The following is a 16043-nucleotide window of genomic DNA, read 5'->3' as shown; positions in this document are numbered from 1 at the left end:
GTTTGGGCCCACACAGTACGGTTTAGCGTAGGCCTAGATCAGAATCTAAAGTTAGTGTCTGAGGGTGTGCTACCATGGAGAAAACACGCCACAAATAGGTCGGGTTGTCTGTGCTCACGTGAAATGACCTAATGCGATCTCTGTTTCACGTGCGCTCAACCGATACGGTACGACCCAGACGAAAACAACGTCGTCTGGAGTTGACGCACTTTTGTCGATACGACTGGAGAGCAATCGTTTTGAAACGAGTGGAGAGCAACAGGTTTGAAACAAGTGAAAGCGCGCTCGATATGAGGCGAACGCGTGAACGTATTTTTTGTTATTTCGCGTTGTTTTGGATGTGTCGTGGCTGCATTGATGTGAGAGTTGACGCGTTCATTTAGTGTAGTTATGATTGCTTTCCAAAATTTACTATTTGCCGCGTTAATTCGTTTTTTTATTAGATTGACGCTCTTGCAGAATGCTTCGGCGAATTTTGACTTTTTTCCTCTTCGTGGCGACGTTTGCGGTCGTCCGGAGTCAGGGTACAAGCGCGTCGCGTCTCTCTCGACTCATTCATTTGACCGCACCTTCATTCCATTAGATAACCACCCACCTTATTTTGCTCGTTCCCTGTACACTGGCGCAATAAAGGAAAACAACGCAGTCGGTGAGCTACGATCAAGATGTACTGTGTATCTATGACACTGCTGTGATTTCCAGGCGCTTCTGTTCTAACCGTATCAGCCTTGGACTCGGAGAGCAATCCCATTACCTACTCTCTCGGCGGGGCGGCGAATGGATTGTTCACTATTGATCCGAGCACGGGCATCGTACAGGCAGCAGCAGTGTTTGATCTCGAGGTAGACTAAGAAAGCCATGTAATCGCATCGAAAAAGCCCTTTTTTGTTATAGAACGGACCTGGCGACGATGGCTGGTATCAGTTTGTCGTCAAGGCGGCGGACTCAGTATCAAAAATCGAGGTTCCTAGTGCAAAGACATCTGTTATTTGTATTTTAAATAAATAATGTATATATATAATGCAGGGCTCTGCGACTGTAATAGTAGAAATTCTCGACGTAAATGACAATGCTCCGGCGTTCCAAAATGCTCCCTACACTGCCACTGTGTCAGAGGTAAACTAAATCAATGTGCCCTAATATCCGAACGCATCTTTTTTTGCCAGAATGCCAATCCAGGTCTGTTGGTTGCTACTGCATTAGCTTCCGACAAGGATCGAGGCCTCAACGCGCAATTCGTTTTTTCTTTTGAGGATAAGAATCAAGTGGGGTTTGGCTGCAACCGAGATGGCACATCTCAATTTTTGGGGGGTTTTTTAGACGACTTTCAATATCAGTCGAGTCAGCGGACGCATCGTTTTAGCCAAGTCCTTAGACTACGAGAAGAAGACGTCGTACTTCCTCACAATTGTAGCGAGGGTACGTATGATTAATTATTGATTTTACGTAAGCCAATTTAAATTTATGCGAATGCGCGTAGGACAACGCTTCGCCGTACTTGTCGTCCAAAGCGGGCCTTCACGTCACCGTGACCGACTTCGACGATCAGTCGCCGAAATTCAATCAGTCGCGATACGTTGCAAATCCTGTATCTGAAGCTGCATCAATTGTGAGATTTCCCTTGTAGATACAATAGGTGTGAGGCTAGAGCTGTTATTTTACCTAGGGATTTAGCATTATGACCGTTTCGGCGACGGATCAAGATGCGGCGATAGGAAATCCCGTGTCGTATTCTTTTAATCCCGCATTTGATGCGAGTCACTTCAAAATCGATGCCGCGTCTGGTCTCATAACTCTTCAGAAGTCACTCGACTATGAAACTAAGACTGAGCACATTCTCCTTGTTCAGGTGAAGACGAACTCTTCTTTTAAAAAAAGAGAATTGAGGTGTATTTCAGGCTGCGGAATTGGGAAGCAGTTCGACGCCCGCGCTCGCTCGAGTCGACGTTAAAGTTATCAACGTCAACGACAATTCGCCTAAATTTGTGCCATCCGCATTTAGCGCCGATTTGGTGGAAGACGCAAATATAGGTGACTTCGTCGTCAGAGTAACTGCTGCAGATAATGACAAAGTAAAGTGCTCCGAAGACTTCGATACAGTGCCGCGATGTTTCTTTTTGTGTACAGCTGCCATACAACCAATTTCTTTTCAACATTAGTCAGAGTTCGCCTGATAAAGGAAGATTTGCGATTGATTCGAAACAAGGAATCCTAACATTGGCTAAGACGATTGACTACGAGTCTGGCGATACGCAGTTCACCGTTTTAGTCACCGTTCAAGATATCTATCCGCCCGGCGCATCTGACACGGCCACCGTGACTGTCAACATCATCAACGTCAACGACAATAATCCAAAATTTAACAAAACTGTTTATGCGGCTTCTCAAGATGAAAACACTCCGGCAGGAACTTCTATTGTGCGAGTAAGTAAAATTCGAGAGAAGTCGTCGTTGTTAGTAATGCTTTTGCCGCGTTACAGCCCCTGGCCTCGGATAAAGACACAGGACAGTTGGGATTGATTATTTACTCGATATTTTCTGGAAATGATTTGGGGCATTTTACGATCAACTCTTCCACAGCTGTTATTTCTAATGCTCAAGTGCTTGATCGGGAAAAAATAGATTCATACACTTTAGCCGTCGAAGCCGCCGATGCATTGGGAGCTCACAGGCGGTAAACTACCATTGCATATCTCGTTACATATCATTATTGTTTATTTCATTTATAGACTGAGTCGGTGTGTAGTGAACGTTGCCGTGAATGATCTCAACGACAATTCTCCTATATTTGGTCAGTCAACTTACACTGCCACTGTTACCGAAAACAACGCGAATGGAGTTCAGATCGCCACTCTAGTGGTGCGTGCAAAAAGCGAATTGCATTGTTATTATTTATCTGCGCTGTTTCTCTGATGAAGGCCACTGATGAGGATTTCGGTACGAATTCTTTGTTGAAGTACGCCATTTTATCGGGAAATTCGCTCAGCGCCTTTGAAATTCGTGATTCGGCAAGGTAATGACCTCAAACCCAGACGTTTTAGCGTCTACGTAAATTTTCCTCGTGTAGTGGCATCGTCACGGCGCGACTAAGTTTGGATTACGAACAACTGACGTCATACAATCTCACAATCGAAGCTCGAGACAGTGGACCGTCTGGTGGAAGAGTACGAATGAAAAAACTTTGGTAGAGACATTTTATTTAAGGTCTTCTGTTTCAGGCCGACACGGCTACACTGGTGGTAACAGTATTGGATCAGAACGACAACTCTCCTATATTCAGCAAAACACCGTATTCCTATTCACTCGCTGAAAACGGGTCGCCTGGTCAATTGATTGGCACTGTGGAGGTAAAAACACGCATACGAATCCCGATCTTTTGTGACGTTTCCTTTCGTAAAGGCGACCGACGCTGACAGCGGCTCGTACGGAAAGATTTCTTACAGTTTAGCCGGAGTGTTCAACGAACGATTCGATATCAATTCGACGACAGGCGAAATCACGACCGCTCAAAGCATCGATCGAGAAGATCCGTACGGCGAATTGTATCGACTCCTCGTCATCGCCGAAGACCAACCGACGAACCACAAGCGACGCACGACGGCCCAACTGACCGTAACGATCACCGACGAGAATGACAATAGTCCCGCCTTCGCTTTGAAATCGTATCAGGCGACGATATCCGAAAACGTAGTTCACTCCAATTTTCTCACCGTTTCGGTAAGACAATGTTGCCTCTTTTATTTTTATTTTTGCAGTTTCCTTTCCTAGGCCTCCGATCCCGATAAGGGAATCAACAGCCAATTGACGTTTAGCATTATTCGAGGCAATAACGACTCGCTGTTTGCCATCGACAGCAAAACTGGCGACGTTTCGACGACGGGACAACCGGATCGCGAGATAACGGCGTCCTACTCGCTCTTGCTCCAAGTGGAAGACGGTGGAGGCTTGACCGATACCGCCACACTTACGGTCAACATCAGGGTGAGAGAGAGAGAAAGTAAAAAATTCCGTTATCAATATTACGTTTGATTTTAGGATGTCAATGACAATAATCCCGTTTTTGACTTGCTCATCTATTCCCGAACAATTAGCGAAAATGATCCTATTGGCGACGAAGTCGTTCGGGTGCGAGCGACGGAAAAAGACGTGGGATCGAACGCCGCTATCACCTATTCGATCACCGCCGGAAGTCCGTCGGCGTACGTCAACTCGTTCAGCATCGGCTTGACGACGGGATCGATCACGACGAAGGGAGTCATCGACTACGAAACTGTCAAGTCGTTCGTTCTCACGGTAAGAGTCAGACAGCGAGGTTTGTAGGAACGCGGATCGCTATGGCGCTGTTCAGGTGACGGCAACGGACGGTAACGGCAACACGGGAACGTGCACTGTTAATGTCACTATAGCGGACTTCAATGACAATGCACCCACATTCAAACCAGGTGATGTGACGAAGAATAGTGACAGTCTAACTTATTTAATAACTGCGTTTACAGCTCTCTACCAAGTCTCGATTGACGAGAATTCTTTGACGGGTACGTCCGTTGCAGAAGTAACGGCAACAGACGCCGATTCCGGTCTGAATGGAGCGCTGGTTTTCTCAATCATCAGCGGCGATGACGGCGTCTTCGAAATTGACGCCGTCTCGGGCGAAATCAACGTCGCCTCCACGTCGCCGGACTACGAATCAAAGAAGTTCTACACGATCGACGTTCAAGCGCAAGACCAGGCCAACCCGTCGTCCGATCGTCTCGTCGGCGTGGCGAAAGTCGAAGTGACGATCAACGACGTCAATGACAATCCGCCGATATTTTCGGACGCGAGCTACGCTTTTCAATTGGTCGAAAGCGCCGGAGTCGGAACGACGATTGGTCTCGTGTCAGCGTCCGATGCCGACAGCCTCGTCGCCGGCAACGGCGTCGTAACGTACTCTATAGCGAAGGGAAACGACGGAAGTGAGAAATCCGACGACGATAATAATTCACAAAAAAATACTTTTTTTCTTTGCAGCTTTTCGAATTGGTTCGAGTAGCGGGATTCTCACTCTAGCGGGCCTCCTGGATCACGAAAAGACGCCCGCTTACAATTTGACTGTCGTCGCTTCCGACGGCGGCAAAATGACGGACACGGCAAGCATTTCGTTCACCGTTCTCGACATCAACGACAATCCGCCGAAATTCGCTCAAAGCAGCTACTCGACGGACGTCGACGAGAACGTCGACTTGAATACGTTGGTACTGACCATGACGGCGACGGAAAAAGACTCGGATCGAGCGATTGCGTATTCGTTAACCGGTGGAAACGGCCGATTCAAAATCGAATCGTCGTCGGGAAAAATCACGACGGCCAATTCGATAGACTACGAGGAGGTGAAGTCGTATTCTTTTCAAATTACCGCTGAAGACAGTAAGTCTATATTTCTGTAAAAAAAAGGGCAAGTTTCGAATTTCTTTTTTTTTCAGATGGAAATCCTCCTCGACGCTCTTCGGTTCCGGTCGTCGTCAACGTCAACGACAAAAACGACAATCGTCCCGTTTTCGTTCAGCCGATCTATCGAGCGGCGTTGAAAGAAAACCAGGGCTCGGGTTTGAGCATCGCGACCGTTAGCGCTACGGATGCCGACAGCTCGACGAACGCGGCGCTCACCTATTCCATCGCATCGGGCAACAACGCGTCTGACTTTCGCATCGACTCGAACACGGGGCTCGTTTCGACTGCGTCGTCATTAGATCGAGAGAAAAAGTCGTCGTATTCGCTTCAAATTCAAGCCGCCGATGGTGGAAATCCCACGCTCACGGCCGTCGCCAGCGTTCTCGTCGACGTCGAAGACGTCAATGATAATTCGCCCGTGTTCGATCCGCCGACGTACGCCGACAAGTCGTTGGCTGAAAGCGCAATAGTCGGAACGGTCGTCGAGACGGTGACGGCAAAGGACGCCGACCTCGGTGTCAACGCGAAAATCATCTACAGTTTGCGAAACGGCGACGGACGTTTTCAAGTAAATCGAGCGAGTGGAGAAATCACGACCGTTGCAGCGTTGAATCGCGAAACGAGTAAGGAATACGATTTGGCGATTGTAGCCACAGATTCGGCGCTCGTACCCCTATCGGCTTCCGTTCAAGTCAAGGTCATCATTGCAGACGAGAACGACAATGCACCCGTGTTTACACGGAGTTCCTATTCCGGTACGGTGGCGGAAAATACAGCGGAGGGAGCGTCGATTGCGCAAGTGTCGGCGAACGATGCTGACGACGGCGTGAACGGCGAAATTGTCTACGCGCTCGTCGACGATCTGTCGAGTCGATTCAAAATCAACGCGACTACGGGCGAAGTTCAGACGGGAAGTGCGACGTTGGATCGGGAAGCGGCGACGTCTCATACGCTGACTGTGCGCGCGAGCGACAAGGGATCGCCGACGAAAACAGCGACGACGACGGTTCAAGTCGCCGTCGCCGACAAAAACGACGTCACGCCGTCGTTTTCCGCTGCTCGATACGCGACGTCGGTGAGCGAACTTGCGCTCGTCGGCACGACCGTCGTCACGGTGACAGCGTCCGACGGCGACGTCGGAACGAACGCTCAAGTCGTTTACGCGTTCGCCGATTCGTCGTCGATCAATGTGACCGTCTTTTCCATTGATTCGGCTTCCGGCGTTGTGAAGACGACTTCCGCGTTGAATGCAGACGTCAAAAAAGAGTACCTATTTGCCGTGAAAGCGACCGACAAGGGATCGCCGACGTCGTTGAGCTCTACGGCGACGGTGACCGTCACCGTTCAGGACGTCAACGATAACGATCCGACTTTTAATAAGAGTCGATACGCAGCGGGCGTGTACGAGAATATGCCGAAGGGAACTCCTGTTGTTACCGTTTCTGCTTCGGAAGCGGACAGCGGCGTAAATGCGAAGATTACCTATTCGATTACGTTTGGCGGAAGTGGGAAATTTCAAGTCAATCCGACGTCGGGCGTCGTGTCGACGACTGGGTTATTGGATCGCGAATCAGTGGCGTTCTACACGCTGACCGTTACAGCTAAGGATCAAGGAATTCCACCGCGATCAGGACAGACGACCGTAGGAGAACGTTTCTGCTCTGTAATAATGCCTAATAAGTGAGAGTATTATTTTCTAGGTTGAAATCACCGTTTTGGATACGAACGACCAAAGTCCTGTGTTTGAATTTAGCCTCTACGCGGCGTCTGTGCCCGAAGGACCGAGTGGAATCGGTACACTCGTATCTACGGTGTCCGCTTCGGATGGAGACATTGGAACTAACAAACAGGTATGAATAAAGTGTTCGTTGTTTGTGAGATATTTAATCGCTGTCTCTTCTAGATTAAATATTCCATCACCGGTGGAAACAGTGAAGGCATTTTTTCAATACCGGATCCAAATGTGGGACGAGTGACGACAGTAAAATCTCTCGATCGAGAAGCGACTCCACAGAGTCCAGCTTACGTTCTAAACGTACTAGCGTTTAATATTTGAATTTTATCTCTCAGCCTTCGCTCTGTTCTTCCAGGTCACGGCAACGGACCAAGGTGCCGGTAGCTTGACGGGAGTGGCTCAGCTTCAAGTCACGGTCACCGACGTGAACGACAATTCGCCCGTCTTCACTCAAGGCGGAATCTATTCGGCGACGATTCCTGAAAATCTACCTGGCGGATCGTCAGTCGTTCTCGTCGCTGCTTCCGACGCCGATGTCGGATCGAATGCGGCTGTCACGTTTTCTGTCGTTTCCGTATCGCCCAGCGTCGGCAGTTCGCAATTCACGATGGACAGCGACAGCGGTCTATTGCAAACGGATACCGTCGGTTTGGACTACGAGAGAGAGAAAGCCTACACTTTGACTGTGAGGGCATTGGACGGCGGAAAACCTCGAAACAACGTCAGACACTTTTACTCGCGCTCCAATGAAAGTTGGACTTTTTTCTTTTTCAGGCTACCGCTGTAATTTCTATCGCGATCACCGACGTCAATGACAACGCACCCGTCTTCCAAAATCTTCCGTACAAGATGACTCTAGCTGAAGGATCGTCGAGTCTCGGAAGCGTCGTCGCAACTCTCGTGACTACCGACAAAGATTCCGGCACCAACGGTCAAGTCGTGTTTTCAATCATTAGTGGAAACGACGACAGTCTGTTCGCGCTGAACAAAACGGCGGTGAGTAATCAATCCCATCAAAGTCGCGCGAAAACATCGTTGTTGTTTTTTTTCCTAGGGAACAGTGACCGTAGCCCAGTCATTAGACTACGAAACGTCGCAAAGCCACACGTTGACTGTTCGCGCCGAGGACCAGAACGGTGCTGGAAATTCTTTGACAAGGCAATCAGCTACAGCGCAGGTGAGTAGAGCCGTTCTCGTGCTATTCAATGTTTGGACGTTTTTGTTTGTAAGGTCACCATAACCGTCACGGATATAAACGATAATGCGCCGGTCTTTTCGGTTCTCAAGCCGGTCACCATTCCGGAAAATAGCCTCGTCGGTCAACCGGTCGTCACGCTGACGGCAACGGATGCCGACAGCTCGTCGAACGGCGACGTGACGTTTGCTATCACGAAGGGCAACACCGACAGCGATTTCACGTTGGATGCGACGAAAGGCACGGTTCTCATTGCCAATTCTCTCGACGTCGAACGGACGGCGAGATACGATTTGGAAGTTACGGCGACCGACAAAGGGGTGCCGGCCAAGTCGGCAGTGGTACGTCAAAACGAAATAATCTAAGAGGGAGAGAAAACATTGCATATTTTAGACGATAGTCGAAATCAATATTGCCGACATAAATGATAATCCGCCCGTCTTTGCTAAGAGCTCGTATTCGGTCGCTATCGACGAAGGAACGTACGCCGGTAAAAGCGTTGAAACGGTTGTTGCTACAGATAGCGATAGCGGTGTAAACGGGCTCGTTCGCTATAATATCACCTCCGGCGATTCGAGCAAAGTGTTCAAGATCGATCGAACGGTAAAACCCAATTTTTTCATCAAAGTTGAAATATATTTTCATCATTTTTTAGAGTGGTAAAATAACGGTGACTGGTACATTGGACAGAGAGACGATTTCTTCTTACGATTTAACGATCACTGCTACGGATCAGGCTCTCGACGTTCGATCAGTGCGTCTGATAGTGAATCCACGCATGTTGCTTATTCTCTTTTGCAGGGAACTACTCACGTTCTTATAACGCTGAACGACGTCAACGACAATGCTCCCATTTTCGTAGAGAAATCGTATGCGGGGACGATGAACGAAAACGCTCTTCCAAGCAAGAGCGTCAACATGGTAGAAAATTTGCACCGTACATTTTGTAAATTTGATTGCTCTTTTCTTTAGCCAATTCTCGTCAAAGCGACAGACGCCGATATCGGCTCTAACAAGATCTTTACCTTCTCGCTCAGTGGACCGGGAAGCGGCAATTTTACCATTAATAACAAGACGGGAGTCGTGCAGACTTCGACATCGGTTGCGTTGGATCGCGAGTCGAAAGACAACTACGACTTGACGTTGACTGTCACCGATTCGGGCCTTCTCGCCTCGTCGGTCCCACTCCGAATCACAATCACGGACGAGAACGATAACAGCCCGACGTTCAATCCCGACTCTTACGTGGCAAACATCGTCGAAAATTCGACGGTCGGATTCTCCATCTTAACGGTCACCGCGTCCGACTTGGACTTGGGCGCAAACGCTCAAATCCATTTCGGAATAGTCAGCGGAGCGAAATTTCAAGTCGATCCGACGACGGGCGTCGTCAGCGTCGGCGACGATTTGAATCGCGAGCTTCGCAGTCGCTACGTGTTGAACGTCAGTGCGACCGACGGCGGTCAATCGGCGCGACGCGGCTACGCTCCAGTGATCGTTCACATCGTCGACGTGAACGACAACGCGCCGACGTTCGACGCTCTCTCGTACGCCGCCGACATTCGCGAGGACGTCGCCGTCGGTTCGTTCGTGCTCGACGTCGACGCGTCCGATTTGGATTCCGGCGTCAACGGCGAATTGCGCTACGATTTGATCGACGGCGGCAGCGGCGACGCGAATCGATTCGTCGTCAACGCGAGCAGCGGCGAAATTCGAACCCGACTCGCGTTCGATCGCGAAACGAAGGCCGACTACACGTTCAGCGTTCGCGCGACCGACAACGGGCAGCCGAGCGCCAAATCGGCGACGGCGTCGGTGAAAATTCAAGTGACGGACGTCAACGACAACGATCCCGTTTTCACGCAGAGACTTTATCGCACCGACGCGCTCGAATCGACGGCGAACAATTCGATTCTCTTGACCGTCGCCGCCACCGACGTCGATCTCGGCTTGAACGGCGAAGTCGTTTATTACATAGGCAACGATACGCACGGTCTGTTTCACATTGAAAATCCGAAGATCGGTTCCGTCGTGCTGAGAGGCGCTCTGGATCACGAAACGCGAAGCCGTCTCAGCTTCGTCGTCGAAGCGAGAGATCGCGGCGATCCGTATCGATCGAGCTTGGCGACGGTCGAAGTAAATGTTCTCGACGTCAATGACAATAATCCCGTTTTCACGAAGACGAACTATCGAGCATCGGTGGACGAAAATCTGCCGCCCGGACAGTCTCTTCTTACCGTCAATGCGACGGAAAAGGATGCCAGTGTTATAACGTACTCGATCAGCGCTGGAAATAGCAAGAGTCTTTTTAAAATTGACACAAATACGGTAAGTCTTTTAGTTAGCTTGTATTTTATGCCTGTGCCAAAAACCTTTCTTCAAAGGGACTCGTTTCGACGAACGCTTCGCTGGATCGCGAGGAAGCGGATATTTACACGCTCAGCTTGACAGCGCAGGACGATGACGTGGTTCCGCGAATCGGTCGTACGACAGTAAGACTAACGTTGAGCCGTGCAGTTGTTCATTTTTAGACGAACGTCTTTTTCTAGGTCGTCATAAGAGTCTTGGACAAAAACGATAATTCGCCCGAGTTTCCCTTTTCCAACTATCAGACGAGTCTCCTTGAAGATTCTCGCGTTGGCTCCGTTCTTTCGTTGGACGGTCTCTCCGCCACAGACGACGACGTCGGTCAGAATGCTGTGCTCGCTTACAGATTGGAGTCGGTCGGAAACGTGGGAAACGTTTTCCGCATCAATAGCACGACGGCCGCGATTTCGACGTCTGGACCACTGGATAGAGAAACGCAATCGAGCTATCGTCTCACCGTCACGGTAGGAACCAGCGGAATTTTATACCAAAAACGCCTGAATGCAAATCTTTAATTAGGTGTCTGATTCTGGCAGTCCTTCCTTTTCTAGCAGTGTAAACGTGAGCGTTGTCGTGGGAGACGTCAACGATCATACGCCGCAATTTGTCAAGCCGTCCTACTCGGCATCAATTAAGGAAGACGTTTTCGGAGGATACACGGTACTCATACTAAATAGGCACTTTGGTCTTGAAGTCATTTCTTATTTATCTCACAGGTTACTGTCGTTTCGTCTACTGACGAAGACATCGGACCGAATGGACTCGTCAGCTACGCCATCAGCGATGGAGATGCTGGAAAATTTAGAATTTCTCGTATGCAGCACTAAATCTTTCTTGATGCTTCCTATACGTCTTTTTTTTTACGTGCAGCATCTTCCGGAGTCATATCGACGATAGGAAGTCTCGACTACGAATCGGTCAAGTCGTACAACATGACCATAATGGCTTCTGATTCCGGCGTCTATCCCGGCCCGAGAAACTCGTCCGTGAAACTCAGCGTCACAATTCAAGACGTAAACGACAACAAGCCGATTTTCACGCGCTCCGTCTATTCGGCGACGTTGAGAGAAAACGTATCAATCGGCAACACGATCGCGACGTTGTCCGCTTCGGATCGCGACTCCGGAGTCAACGGCATAGTACGATTCAATAAGACCGGTGGCGATCCGTACGACCAATTCTCCGTCGACCCCATGACGGGCGTCGTTTTGCTTACGCGATCTCTTGACTATGAAAACACGACGTCGTATCGATTGAACGTCGTTGCCTACGACGGCGGCACGCCCGTGCAAACGGCAACGACCGAAGTGACGATCACCGTCACCGACGTCAACGACAATTCGCCGATATTTTTCCCCGCCGCCTATGCGTCGATTCTTTCCGAGGCAACGAGCAATAATTCCGTCGTTCTCGTTCTGACGGCGACCGATCGCGATCACGGCACGAACGCTGATTTGAGGTATCAAATCACGGCGGGAAACGGTGAAAGTAAGAAAGCGATTTTCTTCGCTTTTTGTTGATTCTCACCGCACGAAATTATCTTAGATCGTTTTGGGATCAACTCGAAGAGCGGTGAGATTTACACCGTCGCTTCGTTGGATCGCGAAGTGACGGATAGCTACGTTCTCGAGGCGACGGTGACGGACAGTCCGACGAATCCGCACAGCGTCAAGACGCGAATCGACCTCAGCGTGTCGGACTACAACGATAATTCGCCCGTGTTCTCGCCGCGCGATCATCAAATCGTAATTCCAGAAGATTTCGCCGTCAACGGAACGTTGAAAACCGTCAACGCAACGGACGCCGACATCGGCGAAAATGGGCGAGTTACCTATCAGATCACCTCTGGTGACGACGGGATATTTGTGATTGACGGGAACACCGGTTTGATTTCGACTACTGGGATGTTTGATCGAGAAACGAAGGCTCTCTATCAGGTATAAGGAAATCGAAGAAACGCGGTTTCTCCTTTTTATCAAATGGGTTTTCTAGCTTTTTATTCAAGGCCGCGATCACGGTCGTAGTCAGGTGAATACTGGTTTTGGAACTCTGACGGTCACCATATCCGATATTAACGACAATTCGCCTTACTTTGAACAGGTTTGTGTTCGGCTTCTGTTAGCTAAGCAAAAACGATGTTTTTTGTCTAGTCTCTGTACGACGATACTGTGGCGGAAAATAGTCCGATCGGCACTGCTATCCTTTCCTTGGCAGCCAAAGATCTTGACATCGGCGTAAACAAAATCGTGAACTACAGCATTGTTGAAACCGATGTTCCATTTGGAATTGACTCAAGTACAGGGCAAATATACACGACTTCAATTCTGGTAAGAAATTTATCTGCGCAAATGTGAAATTAATTGGAAATGCAATTTCAGAATCGCGAGAGCCGCCACAACTACACGTTTACTGTTGTTGCGGAAAATTCGCTGTCCGCAATTCGTCTGTCAGGACGCACGACGATATTCATTCACGTGATCGACGTCAACGATAATCCGCCTCAATTCGTCAAAGCCGAGTACAAGGTCTCGGTCTCCGAACTGCTTCCACTGGGCACAACGATCGTCACCGTTTCGTCCTTCGATATCGACATAGTGAGTCTTCGTTTCACGCGTTTTGCAGACAAAAAGACTTCTTGCTATAGGGAGAAGCCGGAACTGTCGTGTACTCCATCGTGGATGGTGATCCAAATACTCAATTCCGATTGGCCGATCCTGAAAAAGGCGAAATCGTTATATCGAGCTCATTGGATGCGGAAAAGCAAGCATCGTACAATGTACGCAGTTGCGTTACTATAGTTACTTTTGGAATCATATTCTCATTTTATTTCAGTTAACTATTCAAGCTCGCGACAATGGACCAACTCGACTCTACAGCTTAGCCACTGTCTTAGTCACTATATTTGACGAGAACGACAACCCGCCTGTCTTCCAATCAAAGTCGTACACCTTCTCTCACGACGAGGATTTGAGCGTTGATTGGGCAGTTGGAAGGGTCGCCGCTGACGACTCCGATCAAACTCCAAAAAATCAGCAGATTCTATATGAAATAATCCAAGGAAACGAACAAGGTAATAAGGAAAAAGAAAACTCACGCACGAAAGACTGACAAAAATTTTCTAGGAATGTTTGGCATTGCGGATTCGTCGGGCATTATCGTTCTCGTAAAATCGCTAGACTATGAAACGACGAAGTCCTACACTCTGACGGTGCGAGCGAGCAACGCCATGGTGGGCGTCCCAAAATGGCCCAATATTGAATATCCGCGACCTATTCTTGAGGTGAGAACATAGTTCGACGCGACAGACAAGACATCTTTTAATCGTTTATGCTTTCGTAGTCTCGTCGTCGCCGTCGAGCCGTCGCCAATGCGACCGATGTGCCTCCAACGGCAACGGCGGTCGTCTCTCCGACCTCTGCAAGCACGACGTCGCCACCGACGATTAGACCGACGGGTGAAATAAAATTGTCTGTGCCAGTGATGCAGCGTGTGAACTTTTCTTTTCAGTCGAAACTTCGTGGCACCTAAACGACACCGCGACTGTTCGCATAGACGTCGTCGACGTCAACGATAATTATCCCATCTTTCCCCGGCGGCAATACACGGCCGGCGTGCCGGTAGACGCAGAATTGGACGCTCACATCAGAACTGTTGTGGTGCGTGGCTGTTGCGCCGACAAAAAGCCCAGCTATATGCGATTTCTTTTCTCGCGTACAGGCGACGGATCTCGACTCGGGCAACTACAGCACGATTCGCTACTCCTTGACGACGGACAGTGGCGAAGCGAGTCGCCTATTTCGCGTCGATCCCGTCTATGGAAGAATATACACCGCTAGCGCGGAACAGTTCTTCGGCAACGAAGGCGAGCACTACGTCGTTCAGGTCAGAGCGTACGACAATTTCGGGCGAGTCGTGACTCACAGCAACGAGGCTACCGTGACGGTATGTAGCAAATTCTGGGGAAAAATGGGGGTGAACTTACGTCCTCGTGCAGATTTACGTGCTGACGCCCTCGCAGCAGGTCCTCATGGTCTTGGGAGTGGAGAAGGAGCTTGTCACTACTAAGCAAGATCTTCTAGACGAGTATGCTGTCTGATAGTTATAAAAAAATTGCTCCCTAACCGGCTGCTTAGACTTTTGGAAAATATAACTGGACTGATTGTCAATATTGACAAAATTCAGTCGCACAAGGAGGAGAACGTGTACGACACGACTCAAACAGACGTGTTTTTGCACGCCATCGATCCGACTACGAACGTAATTGTACCTCGCGACGAAGTCATCAAGTACGCTCTTCCTGTCGGATATAAGTTAGTTCTTTTGTGACACGAGAATTTGTCGTTAGGATTTTGGACAAGAACCTCGAGGTGATTTATACTCTGCTAAGCGAATTCAACGTCACGCGTGTAATTGTAAGTAACCTTTTTTTGGCGCACACTCACCGCGTACACAAGCAAACCTTTTAGCCTGCTCAACCTATTGAGAAGGATTCAGTTGATGTCGTTCGACTTTCCCTCATAATTGCCGCTTCAGTTATTGCTTTCATACTCATTCTTGTCCTCATCATCATTTGCTGCGAACGAAGGAAGTGCGTTCTTGCAGACGTCGCTGATATTTCACGTCAGTAACTCATTAATTGATTTTACGTAGACGAAATAAGAAAAGGTTACACACGACCCTGATTGGAGACGGTATCATGTTTGGAAGTCCACCCTCAACTCTTCAACTCGGTATTTATCCGATCGTTTACTGGCATTGCGAATTTTTTGGCATGGTACTTTATAGAACCGTATGATATGGGTCTTCAAGAAGAAAAAGGAAACACGATCACTAAAGAGAATCCTATTTGGGTTGATCCTTATGATACCTGGATTGAGCAAAGTCAAACCGCAGGCTCGGTTGTGGCCATGACGTAAGTGTCAATTACGATTGCATTTTTTGAAATTAAATTTGTACTGAATAGCGAGGATGAAGACGACGATGGTGCTTTGACTAAGGGAAATCCACTTTATGAGTCCCAGGTATTTATTGAAATGGTACTGTGCTCTATGGTAATTGTATATTTAGGAAATAAAAATGACTATGTTTGTTGACACTTCTGATGCGGAATCAAGTGATTCAGACAATCTTCAAGACAGATCGAGTCGCGACAATTTGCTCGCCGATGCCCTTGACGAATCGGAAGTTTCGACCACAGCTATATAGAAGCTGAAACTGAAACGTTTTGACGAACGTATAACGTATTGAATGTCACTTGATATTTTTAACACGTCATCTTTTATACGATCGATCGTTCACACGTACTTCGAATGCCTT

At 48.7% G+C, this 16043-nt stretch overlaps 1 protein-coding gene across 2 annotated transcripts; it reads left to right on the top strand.

Moving 5' to 3' along the window:
• The first annotated feature begins 24 nt into the window (after positions 1–24).
• LOC136192925 (cadherin-23-like) lies at positions 25–16030 on the top strand. 2 transcript variants are annotated; one of them, XM_065981684.1, is made up of 58 exons: positions 25–98; positions 179–262; positions 444–524; positions 584–649; positions 703–842; positions 895–963; positions 1027–1116; positions 1167–1265; positions 1321–1419; positions 1481–1609; positions 1667–1849; positions 1899–2072; positions 2128–2424; positions 2481–2674; positions 2730–2859; positions 2919–3013; positions 3068–3164; positions 3219–3347; positions 3400–3717; positions 3769–3981; positions 4036–4293; positions 4349–4442; positions 4497–4955; positions 5011–5406; positions 5463–7072; positions 7131–7280; positions 7334–7465; positions 7521–7886; positions 7940–8161; positions 8220–8342; positions 8396–8701; positions 8754–8963; positions 9016–9114; positions 9162–9281; positions 9333–10688; positions 10745–10852; positions 10910–11191; positions 11247–11387; positions 11444–11540; positions 11598–12215; positions 12273–12664; positions 12720–12827; positions 12878–13054; positions 13106–13321; positions 13372–13503; positions 13560–13797; positions 13850–14007; positions 14067–14181; positions 14235–14383; positions 14445–14669; positions 14722–14810; positions 14861–15013; positions 15073–15139; positions 15194–15315; positions 15378–15457; positions 15513–15639; positions 15691–15748; positions 15795–16030. In XM_065981684.1, exons 3-58 carry the CDS (start codon positions 461–463, stop codon positions 15930–15932), a joined length of 12477 nt encoding a protein of 4158 aa, XP_065837756.1. In that variant the 5' UTR covers positions 25–98; positions 179–262; positions 444–460; the 3' UTR covers positions 15933–16030. The 2 variants fall into 2 exon arrangements, with proteins under 2 accessions (XP_065837756.1, XP_065837754.1); XM_065981682.1 differs by having other exon boundaries at positions 68–262.
• Positions 16031–16043: the final 13 nt, after the last annotated feature.

This window comes from Oscarella lobularis, chromosome 11 (genome assembly GCF_947507565.1).
Source record: "Oscarella lobularis chromosome 11, ooOscLobu1.1, whole genome shotgun sequence".
Classification (NCBI taxonomy): Eukaryota; Metazoa; Porifera; class Homoscleromorpha; order Homosclerophorida; family Oscarellidae; genus Oscarella; species Oscarella lobularis.
Note: the sequence above shows the minus strand (reverse complement) of the source record. Positions and strands in the feature narration are given on the sequence as shown.

What these genes read in the sequence shown, in the direction of transcription:
- LOC136192925 (XM_065981684.1), top strand. Translation starts at nt 461, where the DNA reads ATGCTTCGGCGAATTTTGACTTTTTTCCTCTTCGTGGCGACGTTTGCG. An exon ending in CTTTTGAGGATAAGAATCAA is followed by an intron (nt 1,266 to 1,320) that starts GTGGGGTTTGGC and finishes GGGGTTTTTTAG; the next exon opens with ACGACTTTCAATATCAGTCG. An exon ending in GGCAATCAGCTACAGCGCAG is followed by an intron (nt 8,343 to 8,395) that starts GTGAGTAGAGCC and finishes TTTGTTTGTAAG; the next exon opens with GTCACCATAACCGTCACGGA.